The sequence below is a fragment of the Perognathus longimembris genome, chromosome 2 (assembly GCF_023159225.1).
Source record: "Perognathus longimembris pacificus isolate PPM17 chromosome 2, ASM2315922v1, whole genome shotgun sequence".
Lineage (NCBI taxonomy): Eukaryota > Metazoa > Chordata > Mammalia > Rodentia > Heteromyidae > Perognathus > Perognathus longimembris.
Window position 1 is genome coordinate 12403242 of NC_063162.1, and position 16051 is coordinate 12419292.

The 16051-nt window shown below is 43.4% G+C and overlaps 1 protein-coding gene and 1 long non-coding RNA gene across 2 annotated transcripts in view; one reads left to right on the plus strand and one right to left on the minus strand.

Annotated features, from left to right (window-relative positions):
• Positions 1–6220, minus strand: part of Fhip2a (FHF complex subunit HOOK interacting protein 2A) — a 30969-nt gene extending 24749 nt beyond the window's left edge. The window contains exon 1 of the mRNA XM_048338184.1: positions 5847–6220. Coding sequence (XP_048194141.1) covers positions 5847–5891 — 45 coding nt within the window. The 5' untranslated portion in view covers positions 5892–6220. The remainder of the gene's footprint in view (positions 1–5846) is intronic.
• Positions 6221–7269: 1049 nt separating this feature from the next.
• Positions 7270–11138, plus strand: LOC125346029. Its single transcript, XR_007209846.1, has 2 exons — positions 7270–7583; positions 10724–11138. It is a non-coding gene; the product is annotated as an uncharacterized LOC125346029 (long non-coding RNA).
• Positions 11139–16051: the final 4913 nt, after the last annotated feature.

Sequence of the window (16051 nt, forward strand, 5' to 3'; positions counted from 1 at the left end):
AGTAGGTCACCAGACCACAGAGGTGCCACACAATTTGTAGGGGACCTCTGTTATAGGACACAGCCAAGCAAGAGGGCATTCATTACTTCCCGAATACTTCTCTCCCAGGACGTAGAGAGACTCTTATTCAAACGTGAACAAATTTCCTATCTTAGTAAACTTATTTTTTGTTACTAATTTTAACATGCAAGTTACTTGTATGCCGTCACATAAAATGTTTATGCTCTGGGTTAAAAAAAATGATCAGTGAATCAGTACCAAGAGATTCTAAATGAACTTTATACTAAATAGAGTTAAGATGTTCAAAACTTCATATACTCACCATTCCAACCAAAAGTGAATGGGAATACTTGAGACCTCCCCTTTTCTCCCCCTACAACTGATACCATTTACTAGGACAAGGCCCTCCCTCCCTTACCCTCATTCTACTTTTGATCTATTTAATTAACATCTGCTCTTCTTCCTTTTTTTTTTTTTGACCAGTGCTAGGGCTTGAACTCTGGATCTGGGTGCTGTCTCTGGGCTTTTGTGCTCAAGGCTAGAGCTCCACCACTTTATCACAAGAGACAGATCCACTTGAGGCTTTTGTTTGTTCTGTAGTTAATTGGAGATAACTTTTCTGCCAGAGCTGGCTTCAAACTGTGATCCTCAGATTTCAGCCTCCTGAGTAGCTAGGATAACAAGCATGAACCACTGGTGCCTGGCTTTTTTTTTTTTTCCTTCCTTTGTTCCTTCTTTTATTCCTCTTCCTTCTACCTCTCCTCCCCTCCTCCCCCTTCATTCTCTCCCTCCCTCCTTCCCCTTTACTCCCTCCCTGCTGATACTGACTTGAAATCTGAACTCAAGGTCTCCCACACTTAACTTTTTCCACTCAAGACCAATGCTCTACCACTTGAGCCACACCTCCACTTCCAGCTTTTTTGCTGGTTAATTGGAGATAAATCTTAAGCATATGCTTGTATGGGCTGGATTCGCCCACCACATGGTTCAGGCAGAAAGGGGTTTATTGGGAGAGAGCAAACTGCTGGCCCACACTCACAAGATGGAGGTGTGGGTATACAGAGGGGAAGGAAGAAGAGAAAAAGACAGAAAGAGAGCAAGAGAGAAAAGGAAAGAGAGTGCGGACTGTGTTGAGCCAGATTATATAGGGAAAGGTGGGAAATCTGGCCAGGTGGATTGGATTCAAACTCAGAGGAGGAGGTAACTGCCTCCAGATGTGCCAGTTACCTAGGTAACTCAGGTGCAGACTTAAACAGGTGGGGGGGATAGATCTGCATGGAGCCGCCCTTGTAGGGGTGAACCTTACAATCCTCAGATCTCAGCTTCCTGTGTAGCTAGCCATAACTCTCTTAATATTCTTTCCTATTTTTCTGCTTCTCCATAATCTAGCTCAAGGCTCATTTCTTCCTGATCTTTTCCAAATACTTCAAAGTCTTGCTTCCTTCCTCCTATAGGCATCAATGACCTGCCCATAACAATGATTCACATTTTTTGAGTATGTTATTAGTTTCTAGCTACTGCATCAGGCATTTCCAGCACATCTAATTTTAAACTTCACAACAGTCTATGAAACAGATCTAGTTATTTCCATAATATTGGAAATGAAGAAAAAATAAAAAAAAGACAGTAATTTGTGGGTAGAGGTGAGAGACAGAGGCTAGAATGCAACCCTATGCTATCTGGCTGTAAGAGTCAGATCACATTCCTGTGAATCCTTATACTATGATTGAACTTGTTTCCCTTGTATCCCTAATTCAGACTGTGAGAACTGTGATAAACAGCATATATACTTGGTTTCCCTAGCACTGTGCCATGCTTAGCTGGTGGTTCATGAAAATACTTGCTGAATGACAGAAGGCCTGAAGTCAGAGATCACTTGTTGGAAAAGAATACACAGAGATATAGATTTATGAGCGTTATTTTTCAAGACAAAATATTAACTGTTTAAAGCAAAATGGCTCTTGTATGAATAGGTAATTATAAATAAATATTAGGACTGTTTTAAGATATTTATGTACACAAGTTCTATTTGTACATTCTTTTGTAAAAATTATTTCTTCACATCAAAAAAAGACACTTCACATGTTTGGGGTTTAATTCCTCAGAGAAGATTTTTAAATATTAGCTGACCCCAGTACTCATCACTCTTACCTATAATTTAAACACATAAAACCCAAATTTTGAAGGATGACTTCTATTGAGCTCCACAAAACACATAAAAGACAGGGGCAAGACCCTTTAGCCTGTGAATTAAATCTGCCCTCAAGGTGGAAATGGCCACAATTTAAGAAGAGATAAGCTCTAGCATAGTATGCGACTTGATGGGCTCTCAACAAAAACCAAGTTGTACTAAATAGAAAAGTGTGTTGTTTATCCTTTGGAAAAGCTGTGCTAAAAGAATCCAACGGAAACTTGAAATTAGCTTTAAAAGAGACTTGATTTCAGACTTGAGTCACGTGGCAAATGGGTAACCGGACAAGAACACATTCCTTTTACAAGATTCTGACCAGCCAATCATTTCTACAGCACAAAGACTGTCCTTTCTGGAAATGAAGGCAAGAATTACATTAAAGCTCTTTGGGTTTTGTTTTGTTTTGCTTTGGTGTTAGTACTGGGGCTTGAATTCAGAGCCTCATGTTTTCATTTAGCTTTTTCCACTCAAGATTGGCACTCTACCACTTGACTTACCCTCCATTTCTGGCTTTTAATTAAAGATAAGTGTCTCTAGGATTTGTCTGTTCAGACTGGCTTCAAACAGTTGATCCTCAGATCTCAGCCTCCTGAGTAGTTAGGATTACAGGTGTGAGCCACTGGGCACTGAGTTTACATTATAGCTCTTAAAAAAAAAAATCAAACTGAACTTATCTACTCCACTCAAAACATAGTCTATTAGCTTACTAACATATTCAAACACTAATCTTTGAAAAACATCTTAATTGTATTATCCTCTTTGTAAGTAGTTTATAGGAAATAAGGAAAACAATTACACAATACAAAAATTAATGCATCTAACCTCATTTACAGGAATATATATTATATACATACATACAAACATACATACATACATATATACTATATACATACGGTCAACCATTTAAAACCAAACCAAACCATACAAAGGCTGAGCAACAGAATACAGAAACCAAGCCAGTGACAAACGCTAGGTTGGGAAAGGCTTGCCGTGCAGAATCACAGAACGACCCACAAAGGCCTGTCAGCCTCCACGTATAGGAATCCCTCCTACCCCTGCAGAGCTCTGATATTATTAAATTATCTGGAAGACTACAGGAGAAATTAAAAGAAGTACAAAAAAAGCTAATGAACTGAGGGAACCATAACATTTATTTATGAAGAAGATATCAAGGGAAAAAAGTAGGATAACTAGAAATGAATCTTGGGTTATGAAAAAGCATTCTTCAAATACCACAGGAAGGCTTATTACTTATGAGCTCATTCCTAGGCAAAATGCTAAAAAGTGAGAAACATAAACATTTTAGGGGAGTCAACACAGCAGACAGAGGTATGACTCTTATCTTCAATTAACTAGCACATAGCACGAAGCGGAGGCAAGGCTCCAATGGCAGAGCACTGGCTGTGGGCTGTAGAGCCCAAGGCCCAGAGTTCAAACCCTAGTACCAGAACCAAAATAGGTACATTGCAGGATATGTACCTTCCCTTAGTTCAACTGGGAGGGTGGCATCACAGCTGGAAAGACAAGCACTGAGCAATTAAAACAGTGCATTTCTAAAGGTAGAGCAGTCATTCCTAGGACCAAATGATAAAGTCTACTTTTTCTCATTAGCTTCAGCAAAGGGGAGAACCTGAATATTACAGAGACAGGCAGACAACTTATCTGACAATGTGGTAGGTGCTCATAATATAAACAATTATAAACTGATTAAGAAGACAGAAAACATTGGCCTCTAGACAAAAATAAGCCTGTGAAGGGAAAGGAGGAAAGCCACCTAATACTCAGTCCCATAAATGTCAGCCTGATAAAGTGATAAATTCTTTTCTTGTATGTGCTAGTCTTGGGGCTTGAACTCAGGGCCTGGATGCTGTCCTTAAGCTTTTGTGCTCACAGCTGGTAGTACACTATGGCTTGAGCCACAGCTCCATTCTTGGCTTTTTGGTGATTAATTGGAGATGCAAGTCGAGTGGACTTTCCTGCCCATGCTAGCTTGGAAGGGTGATACTCAGATCTCAGCCACCTGAGTAGCTAGATTACAGGCCTGAGCACTGGTGCTGGGCTTCTTCAATGTGATAAATTCTTACTCCCAATTATCTCAATATTAAGCTGCATTCAATGTGAAATTGTACACCCTTTGTACAATTCAAGATAATAAAACATTTTAAAATACAATCAAGATTAACTATCACAGTGATGAAATAAATTTGTTATCTTCTTCATGGGTCCTTCGTTCATGACAACCTTTCTAGATTTGTTTTCTCAAAAGTTTGTCTCAGAACTAAAATTTTTTTTTAGCATTTCCTAGAGATCATTTAAACGACAATTGTGCTGAAGTGTTTTTTTCTTCTCATAAACAAAATTAGAAAGTCCTCTTTACTTGTGTTAGCCAACTATATAAATCATTCTGGTTTTAAAAAAATTGAATTTTAAAGAGCTGTATCACATAATCGGGACGTGAGAGAATGCCATTTGAAAAACGAGCAAAGTAACTGTTTTCTTCACAGAATGCATTATTCAGTTTGGGCAAGGCTCCCAGAAGAAAGGAAACAACTGAAGTAAAGCAACGGACCCCCTTTATTACTAAAAGTCTCTCTTTTTTTTTTCTTCTTAGGGTTCTTTTCGCTGTTCCTCCTGTTCGGATACTTGGATACTAACTATCCTTCTATTGCCAGGGTCTATTTCCTCAAAAGAAAAGAGCACAATTTCAGGATACACCCAAGAGCGTCCAGGAAGCGCATTACTAGACAAAAAAGGAAACAGATGGCCTCGGCCTGCTGAGCTTGGGAGCTGTTGAAAGCAAACTCCATCGAACCCTCCGAACCCCCATCGCAGATCAATCGATCGGCAAATTGGGGGCGGGGGAGGCTGGGGTGACAGCTGAGGAAGCACAGCCACCACCGCGGTGAAGCCCGCCCGGCCGCACCTCTGCCCCCTCCAGCCGCCCCCCCCCCCCACGACCCGATGGCACCTCTGGCCCCTCCAGCTCCCCCCCGCCCCACGACCCGGCCGCACCTCTGGCCCCCTCCAGCCCCCCCCCCCACGACCCGATCGCACCTCTGGCCCCTCCAACCCCCCCCCACGACCCGATCGCACCTCTGCCCCCCACCTAGCCCCCCTACGACCCGGCCGCACCTCGGCCCCCACCTAGCCCCGCCCCTCCCAGCAAAACAAAACACGGAGCTGCGTGTGTGGTCGTGTGAGGTCGTGTGCCCCTGTTGTGCTTAGCGCGGACCACTTTTCGTTTCGGAAAGGGGGTTAACGGTCTGGGAGGCTGGGGGTGCGTCCGGCCAGGTGCTCCCGGATTCCCGGTCCCCATCAGCCGGACGAGGCCAACACCGAGTCCCGCCGGGAGGGCCGGGCCGCCCTCGGAGCCACCTTCCGGGGTGGGGGGATGAAGAGGTGGTAGTCGGGCCGGCTGGGAAGGGACGAAAGCTGGGAGGACGCACACGGACAGGCCCGGCCCGGAGCCCCCGATGGCGCGCGGCGTCGCCGTTCGTTCCCTCCGGGGCCTCGATCACGGCGCGGCCGCGTCGCCGAGCCCCGGGCCCGCCCCGGCCCGCAGGGCGCGTAGGCCGCCGCCATCTGCCTTCCGTCCCCGGCCTGCCGTGCGCGCCCGCCCGCGGCCCGTCCGTCCCCGGCCCGCGCGCGGCCTTACCGCCTCCACGGCGTGCTGCAGGATGGAGGTGAACTTGGAGAACATCCTGTCCCGGGACTGCAGCAGCCTCTCCCGGGACGACCTGGAGAGCTCCTCGATGCGCCGCCGCCGCCCCTGCTGCGGCTGCCGGGGCCGCTCCAGAGTGAAGGCCGGTGCGGAGCGGGGAGGACGAGCAGAGAGGGCCGACGCGGGGCCGGGCCCGGCCGCTGCAGCGGGACGGGAGGCACGGCGGCTCGCACGGGCGCGGGGACGGGGGCGGACGGGCGGGCGGCTCGGAGGGCGCTCGGCACGGGCTCGGGCCCCGCGGAGCTCCGGCGGCGGCGGTAGCGGCGGCGGCGGCAGCGGCTAGGACACGGTGGCAGCCGAGCTCCAGTTCCTTCCGCCCGCACTGCCCGCCGCCGCCTGCAGGGGGCGCCGCCGCCGCCGCGGGACCCTCCTGGGAGTCCGGAGGGGCGGGGCGGCGGCGGGGGGCGGGGCGTGTGGGGCGGAGCCTTCTCGACGCCGTCCGCCGCTGCACGCTCGGCACCGCCCCCCCCGCCCGCCCCGCGGCCCTCAGGCTCCGCCTTCTCCCGGTGGGACCCCTTCAGCCACCACGGAGCGCAGCCTCGTCCTCACGGTGACGTCCTCAGGCCCGTTGGAAGACTGGTAAGAAAATACAAAGACGGAGAAAACCCAACCCTGCGGTGAAGGCGCCTCGCTGACTGGACCGTCTTCCACACCAGGCCGGGAGCGGAGGTGTGGCTCAAGGGGTAGAGTGGTGCCAGCCTTGAGTGGGAAAACCCAAGGGAGAGCAGGAGACCCTGAGTTCTAGCCCCGGCACTGGTGCCAGCAAACAAGCAAGCAACAGCAAACCAGAAAACAAAACAAAACACAAAACGATGCCTGTAAACCTGGCTACTCTGCAGGCTGAGATCTGAGGATCCCCATTCCAGGCCAGCATGGGCAAAAAGTTTAGTAGGAATTCCCCATCGCAACCAATAAAAACCTGGGTATCTTTGCCACCTGTCTTTGCTCTTTGACTCCTCCATGCCCTTGGTACCTTGTGTCTGCTTGTCCTTCTAATTTAGATTTTTTTCAGCTTGCCTTACTGTTCAGTAATTCTGCCTTTCAACATACCCGGACCTTACATGGAATAACTAAGCCCTTTTGCCATAGACTTTAGACATTTATAGACCCCCTCAGCAAAAAACAAAACAAAACAAAACAAAAAAACCGGTGACATGCATCATGTTCAAACACTTGTATAGCAGCTTATTTCCCAATTTTTAGGATAAATTACCTGGTCATACTCCTAAACCCCAAAACAAACCTTAAATCTTCTAAAACATAAGAGTGTGTCACATCCACATGTTAAACGAAAATCAAACAAATGCACCACTTCTTAATGAAGTAGATCTTTATTGTCACATTACATGGAGCCCTACCCCATGTCTCCTTTGCAGAGCCATCACTGTAGTGACTTCTGTATTAACTGTAGAGTTCTATCGCTTATATGGATGAAACTTCAGAAATAAACTCAAACCTAGGTTTTCTTATCCTAGGAAATATGGGGTACAGCAGAATCAGGGCATGTGGTGATGGTACAGTGTGGGCCAAAGACTGCATGGTTGTCCAGCAGGAATATATGATCAGAGAAATGGGCTTCTCCAGGCTGCTGTGGGAGAGAGAGCCGAAACCCCCTCCATCCCCGGGTCCTGACAGCTGGGCCAGGCTCCCCTAGGAGTCTGCATTCTACTGGTAAGTGTCCTGGCTTTCACAGACCTTAGTATGTTTGTTTGTCTGTCCAGTCATGGGGTTTCAGACTCCCTTGATCTTAAAAACAAAATAAAACAACCAAAAAAAAACCACTTTATTTTTCTCTCCCTGGAACTCTTCAGTGTTACAGCTAGATGGATGCTATAATGTTCTTAGTTTTTCTGTTCTTCTCTCTACTTTTCTTTTGTTTTACTTATTGAGAGACAATTGTCAATATTTCCTTGTAATCATGTCAAGTTCTGTTTATATAAATGTTTAGGATAGCTTTTTTATGGTTTCAGATCAAGGATTATTTTCTACTACTGGTAAGATAAATCATATTGTTACAAATAATCTTTGCCAAAGGATTGTGAAACACTTATTTTGTCTGATATATGTACATAACACATAAAATATAGAGAGAGTATAATGCATATAATTTTTTTTTTTTGGCCAGTCCTGGGCTTTGGACTCAGGGCCTGAGCACTGTCCCTGGCTTCTTTTTGCTCAAGGCTAGCACTCTATCACTTGAACCACAGTGCCACTTCTGGCCATTTTCTGTATATGTGGTGCTGGGAATTGAACCCAGGACCTCATGTATACGAGGTGAGCACTGTTGCCACTAGGCCATATCCCCAGCCCTGCATATAATTTTTTTAAGTTGGGTGTGTTAGTGCATGCCTGTCATTTCAGCTATGTGGAGAGCATAACATAGGGTATCCTGGTCTAGGCCGGCTGCCAAAAAGCAAGGCTATTTGAAAAACAAGGAAAGCACAAAGGGTTGGGGGTGTGGTCAAGGGGTAGACAATCTGCCTGGAAATCTAGAAGCCCTGATTTCAAACCCCAGTACAAAAAAAAAAAAATGTTATGCAACCATCACCGTGTATTACTCATTGCAGAAACATGATTCAGGCTGGAAAATTTTAGGTTATGTGGATGCAACTTAGGAAAATGTTCTTTCCTTGGTATCCTGAAGAACTTTGTGTTTATTTTATTCTGGTGTTGGTTTTCCATCAAAAAGACCAGTACTTGATAAGGGTGGAGTACATTTTGCACTACTAGGAATGATATGTGTTTGAGTTGGTTGAACAGAGAAAAGAGAAAAGAGCGTGTGCTGAACTATAGTGTGGAGTTGAGAGAAGAGGCTTCCTAGCTGGGCAGCCTGTCTAAACCCCAGCAATGATGATCCCAAGAACCTCTTTGTGCTTTAGTCTCCTCATCTGTATAAGGGAAGAATATTCGTACCTCATGGAGTGTTACAAAAATGCGTCGATAAATGCACATTACTGTAACAGTGCCTGATTCACAGGAAGAGATGCTTTAGCATTTGTTATTATTATCAGTAGTAGTAGTAATAGTAATAGTCTAACAGAATAAGAGGGTCAGAAATCAAAGTCTCAATAAGAGACTTTAGTCTTATGTTCTTTGCTCTTTTTTGTTGCTAATCTCTGCTGCTCAATGACAAGTAAATTAATTTTTTCATAGACCAGAATCCTGGAGACAGCACTTGTTTGTTGAACATTGAAATAAGTTCCTAATAAAATTCTGGTTCCTTTTTCCTGCTTCGACCAAGAGCATGATGTTTATTATTATTGTTGCTGTTGTTTAAGATGGCTAGACATATTATTAACTATAATTATTTTTCTAGCATAATTGTCCTGCATTTATTTACAGCTTGTATTTTCATAATGCCTTGTAACCACTCATTGTATGAGGTCTGTTGAAAACAGGCTTGGAGTTGTTGGCAAGTGCTATTTAACTTTGTGTATAGTATTATACATAAAACAAAACAAATATTTTTCTCTGGTAGACCTGAAAGATAATGTAGTAATAATGTAAAATAAGAAAAGTTTTCAGGTAATGTAAAGCATGAATAAAAGCCACCCAAGCTCTTGATGGAGTTTATCACTTGGATGAGGTTGGTGAAGTTACCATTAATAGAGAAGGTGAAAGATGAGATGAATTTTCCAGTATGTAGATTTGATGATCTGTATAACCACAGCTATGTTCAGATGTCTGGCTTTGGGTGGTAAGTTTGGATTAGGGAGTCAGAAAATAAAACCTGAGCTGGTAATAAAGATTTGAGAATTGTCTCTATAGGTGATTATTGAAATACAAGAATAAATGAGATAGTTCAATAAATGGTATAGTATAGTCAATGAATAAAGAATCAATACAAACTTGACACCCACATTGAAGGACTGGGAAATGGTAAGAGAACACATTGAAAGAAAGAACAGAGATAGGAAAACATTTAGAGATAAAAAACATTCAAATAGAAAAAATTCAGAGAAAAATAGATTTTAAAGTTAGAGAAATAGATCCCCTTTTCTACAAAAATAGCTAAAAGATATCTTGGGGAAAAGACAACTTCTTCAAAATTCAGTGCTGGAAAAACAGATATCCATATGTAAAACATTGAAGGTTGACCCTTCACTCTTATCTTGTACAAAAATTAATTCACAATGGGTTAAAGATGTAACTGTAAGGCCTGAAGCTTTGAACTACTAGACGCAAACACAGGGAAGTCCTTTGAAGATAAAGTTATAGGTAAAGCCTAACAGAATAGGTTCTCAAATTGCTCAGGAAATAGAGAAGAAAAGATAAACAGGTTTGCATCAAATTAAAAAGCTTCTGTGCTTCAAAGGAAATAATTATCAGAATCAAGAGACATCCTAAAAATGGGAGAGAATCCTGCTATTTGTGAGATAAGAGATTTATATCAAGAGTTTTTTTTAACTCTTGTTTAAAAGTTAAAAAATTAAACACCAAAAGAATAAATAACCCAGTTTATAAATGTGTGAATTACTTGAATAGACAGTTATCAAAAGAATGTAGAGCTTAGCAATAGCATATGAAGAAATGTTTAATATCCTTTTTTTTTTTTTTTTTTGCCAGTCCTGGGCCTTGGACTCAGGGTCTGACCACTGTCCCTGGCTTCTTTTTGCTCAAGGCTAACACTTTACCACTTGAGCCACAGCGCCACTTCTGGACTTTTATATTTATGTGGTGCTGAGGAATTTAACCTAGAGCTTCATGCATGCTAGGCAAGCACTCTACTACTAAGCCATATTCCCAGCAATATCCTTAAACATCAAAGAAATGTAAATCAAAATTACCCTGAAATTCTTTCTCACTTTCAGTCATAATGACTGAAGACATCAAGAAGACAACAAATCTTGGCAAAGCAGTGGTGGGAAAAAGAACTGCAGTACACTATTGGTGGGAATGTAAGCTAGTGTATCCAGTCTGGAAATCACCGTGGAGCCTCTTCAGTAAACTAAGCATAGAAGTATTGCACAGTCATTCATGCGGTGCCACTCTTGAACATATACCCTTAGGAATAATGATAACATCAATGATTATTGCACCAATACCCAAACTATAGAATCTGCCTTGGTATCTGTCAACTGAAGAATGGATAAAGGAAATGAAATTGTGCATGTGTGTGTATATATACAATGAGCCATAACAAATGAAATTATGTTGCTTTTAGGAAAATAGGTAAAACTGAAAATCATCATGTTAAGTGAAATAAACCAGACTGAGAAAGACAAATATTAAATGTTCTCTCTCATATGCAGATTCTAGACCTTAAAAAAAAATGATGAGCAAAATGGGGAAGGGGACTATTTGGGATGAGTGCGACCAAAGAGAGGGGAGAGAATGAAAGGATAGGTGCGAGGAGGGGGTAAATATGATTGAAGCACTTCATACATGTGTATAAAAATAGAATAAAGAACGATGAAACTAAAATTAATAGGGGTGAAGGGGAATAAGAAAGAGCAGTAGGGTGATGAATTTGATCAAAGTACATTATAAATAAATATATACATATTTATATCACAAAAACCCTCTATATAATTATACTCAAAAAGAAGAAGGAAAAATGGAGAGGTTGGTTCAAGGTATGATTGCACATAAGCATAACCTCTAAGCTTCCTTTCCTGAAGGCAATTCTGTGGTTGCCACAGGGACCAAAGGGGACTTGACCAACCTCAGGAGGTTACGTAACAATTGTGAAAAGCCTGGTGTGGGGTGCTCCCTACCCGTGGTCCACTGCTGATGGCAGCCACTGTGGGCAGTTCCCTACAAACTCAGACTCATCTCATGATGATAGCTGCTACTTCAATTCCACACTCCCCTCAGAAGTTCTACACTGAAAAATGTGTGGACCCATCTCCTCTTTCCACAAGCACCATGGAGTTAGCAACTCAGCCAACAGAGGGTGGAACGCACCATGGAGTTAGCAACTCAGCCAACAGAGGGTGGAACTGGGTGGGTGACTCTTCCAGGGTCCCTTCCTTTGGGTGGAGAATTCTGGGGAACAGTTCTGCGAAGGGCCCTGAACGGTTGTCCAGAGGTCCCAAAGGGATCAGGTTTCCAGTGATGGCCATGCGGACCTCAGGAGGCCTCGTCAGCTTTTCCTCCTCCCACCTGGTCCTCCAGCTCCTCACTTCCTAGGATCTGAAGGAATGTACTTGCGTTCAGGTCGTTGTCTCAGGCTCTTCTTTTTTTTTTTTTTTTGCCAGTCCTGGGCCTTGGACTCAGGGCCTGAGCGCTGTCCCTGGCTTCTTTTTGCTCAAGGCTAGCACTCTGCCACTTGAGCCACAGCGCCACTTCTGGCCGTTTTCTATATATGTGGTGCTGGGGAATCAGACCCAGGGCGTCATGTATGGGAGGCAAGCACTCTTGCCACTAGGCCATATCCCCAGCCCCTGTCTCAGGCTCTTCTTTTGAGAAAATTCAGGGTGGTATGTGGGAGCTGGAGTGGAAGAAGCCTAGAAGGAAGGCCATGTGCTGGAAATCATAGGAGGTCAAGAGAGACTCAACTCCACCATCTCCCTGCCCCCATGACCTAGGAAGTTAACAAGAAAGGAAATAGCTCTAGGAAATGAACAGTACCTTATTAGCCAGCTGCACATGTCAGAAAAAAAACAAAACCCAAGTTAAAGTAGTTTAAAGAAGTCTCTTAGTTTTTCAGGTAAAAGAAGTTGCCTGGGATGTGAGCAGGGTTGGTATTGTAATGGGGACCCCCCCAAGGGAGGGGACCACAATGTAATGGGTCTGAGGGTGGGGGGGGATTCCCCCATTCCTCCAAGAGTCCACCACTCAGAGACAGTCTCAAGTAAAAAAGATGGATTTATTGGGGAAGTAAAAAGTATACTGACCGGCCAGGGTTACGGCCCAGACTCGGGAGCTGGGACTGCAACCATAAAAAGAAGGCTGGCCCGGCCAGAGCCGCAGCCCAGACTCGGGCCACACTCAGGGTTGGGTTATAAAGGCAAACACCACATGGTCAAGCCTGCCACACGCAGGTGGCCAAAGGGGTTACAGTCTGTCTCACAGTATCTGTTTGAACCAACCTATCATTCTAGTTAGAATTGGCTCATGGATTTGGCGGGGCTCACATGATGCAGGTGGACACGCCTACTCATAGGAGGGCACAGGTTTAACCTTGAATGTTCCACAACTCAGGTGGTCAAGCAGTTTACACAATCTTATCACAGCGAAGGGAAACTTCCCTGGATAGGGTGGGGGAGATCTTAGTGAAGATGGAGTTGGCTTCTGCTCTAATCTGACGTGGAGTCAATCTGATGGCTCTCCACAGTTAATGATGGCACTGGCCAGATCTGACCTCCCTATTACAGGTATGACATCCTATGATGATGTCACATTCTTAACTTTGGCAACCCCCCTTCCTGTGGACATAACCAGGATAATATCAGGGTCCCATGTATGTGTGGCGATTCTAGTTGGGTAACCAGAGAAAATGAAATATATTCTCTTCTTTAATAAGAACTGAGTTCTACAGTTCTGCTTACCCTCATTGACCTGAACTTACATAACCATTTCTAATGGTTAGGAAAGGAAGTTGGGAAATAGAATGTTTAATTTTGGGTAATCACAAAAAAAAAAATGCCGAATATGACTTTCAAGATACAAAAAAAAAAGAAGCATGAAAAATAGAAAACATAAAATAGTTCTCTCTATAATAAAAAAGTATAGGTGGCTTTAAATCACCAGTTAAAAGTAAAGGATACATAGATTGGATTTATTTTTTAAATAGCACTTGTTGGGCACTGGTGACTCATGCCTGTAATCCTAGATACTCAGGGTGCTGAGAGCTGAGGATTGTGATTTGAAGCCCACCCAGGTAAGGAAGTCCATGAGCCTCTTGTATCCAATTAAAATAACCATCAAAAGCCAAAAGTGGAGCTGTGGCTGAAGTGATAGCATGCTAGCCTTGAGCAGAAAAAAAAAAATCTCAGAAAGTCCCAGGACTGTTACAATAAACAAAAAACAAATAAGAAAGCACTGTATCATAAAAAGATACATTGAAAAATGAAGAGATAGGATAAAATAAAGGAATAGAAGAATATGCTGGAGAAATAGCAATCAAAGGGGAAAAAACAGATAACAAAATTATCAGAGAATATAGAACTGAAGATGCAAGACATTGTACAACAGGAAGAAGCCCTTCCCAGCTCCACTCTTCTGCTTCCCGTAACTCTCTCTAGTGCCCCCTGTTGACAGACCCAATAGAGTGTGATCTGGCAAAAGAACCCTGGTTTGCAGACTCCTCAGCCCAGCATACAGAGCAGAAGAGTAGGTTTGGAGCTGATTTAACTACACTTATGTGTGTTTTAGCATGTGGGTATAGACTTGATAACAGTGAAGGACATGGAACCGTCTAATGTTTATAGCTATATGTAGAGTCTGCATGAAAGTGACAGTTGTAAATATAAGTGTCTTGGTGGCACAAATAAGAGTGATATTGCCAAGAATAATGTGATTCCCCTGAATGGTGAACAACTCTTGGTAACATTCCAAACAAAACAATGTCTCATTTCCCTTAATTGAAAGAGTAGTGCTTTTCTGGGAATTTTGTGGCATATCAAATATTTAGCTAACAATGAATAGATTTTTTTTCACCAATATGAATATCCATCTAGAAATTCAAGTGACATAGGACAAGAGGTAATTCTTATTTTTATGGGAGCCCCCATGTGTATTATAGGTTGTCTGGTATCTCCTTGAGTATTGTAGTGTCCCGTAAATTTCCAGGTATATGGCAGTATCATTTCCTTTAAGACTAATTGCCTTAGGTTTTTTAGCCACAGGATTTGAATTTTATTCTGTGACTGGAATTCATCTGAGGATTTTATCACATGAGCATCCAATTTACATTTTGAAAAATACCTCTTATTATTTATGTATTTTGAGACTGGGTCTCACTGCGTAACACAGGCTTCCCTTGACTTAGGCTTCTCCTGCCTTAGCCTCATAAGTGGCTGGGATTTTTCCAGGTGCCACATCCTTCTGTGTGGAGGACAGACTGTGGGGAAGGGAAAAAATGTAAGCCAGCAGTCCCGATCCCAGGCTTATTTATGGTATTCTAGCTGGAAGTTATATTAGTTACCTTTGTCATTGCTATGACTCAAAATGCGGGAGAGTACCAGGGCTCAAAAAATCCTTCTCCGTGGATGAAAATACTAAGGAAGAGAGAGTGGTAGACAACCTCAAAGATGTACCTTAGTACCTTATTTTTTTCCTATTGGTATTCACACTTCTGTATAGTTCCCTTCCACTGAGTTTTAGGGTTAGACTGCATACGCAGGACTGATGGAATGTTGGCTCTGAGATTGGGTGGTAATGATCATATAATCCTTATCTAGTTGTCTCTCACTCTTGGATCACTCCCTTTGAGGGAAGGCAGCTGTTACACCTCTGGAGAGGCCCACTAACAGCCATAGGAGGCTACCCCTTGCAGGCTTCAGATGAGGGAACTCCAGCCATCTCTTGGAGTCTCAAGAGAATCCACTGCAGTCTCTTGAGAATCCCTGAGCTAGATCAGTGAAGACTGCTGAATACCTCACCTGTAAACATTGCCAGATGATAAGTGTTTGTGTGCTCAGCCATTAGGTTAAGCAGCAACCAATAAATAATACTGAGAGCTTTTGTAATCCATGCTGTCATAAATCTAAGTTAGCAGCCAATAGGAAGAGTGAACACAGGATTCCTGACCCTAAAGTCAATGTTTTATTCAACATTAACTTGGTGTACAAGGACTTCTCTGGCATCAGAACTGGACACACATGCATTTTAGTAGCTACTCATAACTACCTGAAGATGTTTCATGAATCACAGTTTTGCTTTTGCATACACAAAAGGTGAAAAGTAGGTCATGTTTTTTCCTGGAATGGGGAATAAGATTTATTGGAGTAAGTATTTTTTATATTCCTATCCAATAGCAATCCAGAAGCTTTTTTTTTTTTTTTTTTTTTTCAGTTCTGGGCCTTGGACTCAGGGCCTGAGCACTGTACCTGGCTTCTTCTTCCTTTTTTTTTTTTTTTTTTTGCTCAAGGCTAGCACTCTACCACTTGAGCCACAGAGCCACTTCTGGCCATTTTCTATATATGTGGTGCCAGGGAATCAAACCCAGGGCTTCATGTATACGAGGAAAGCAC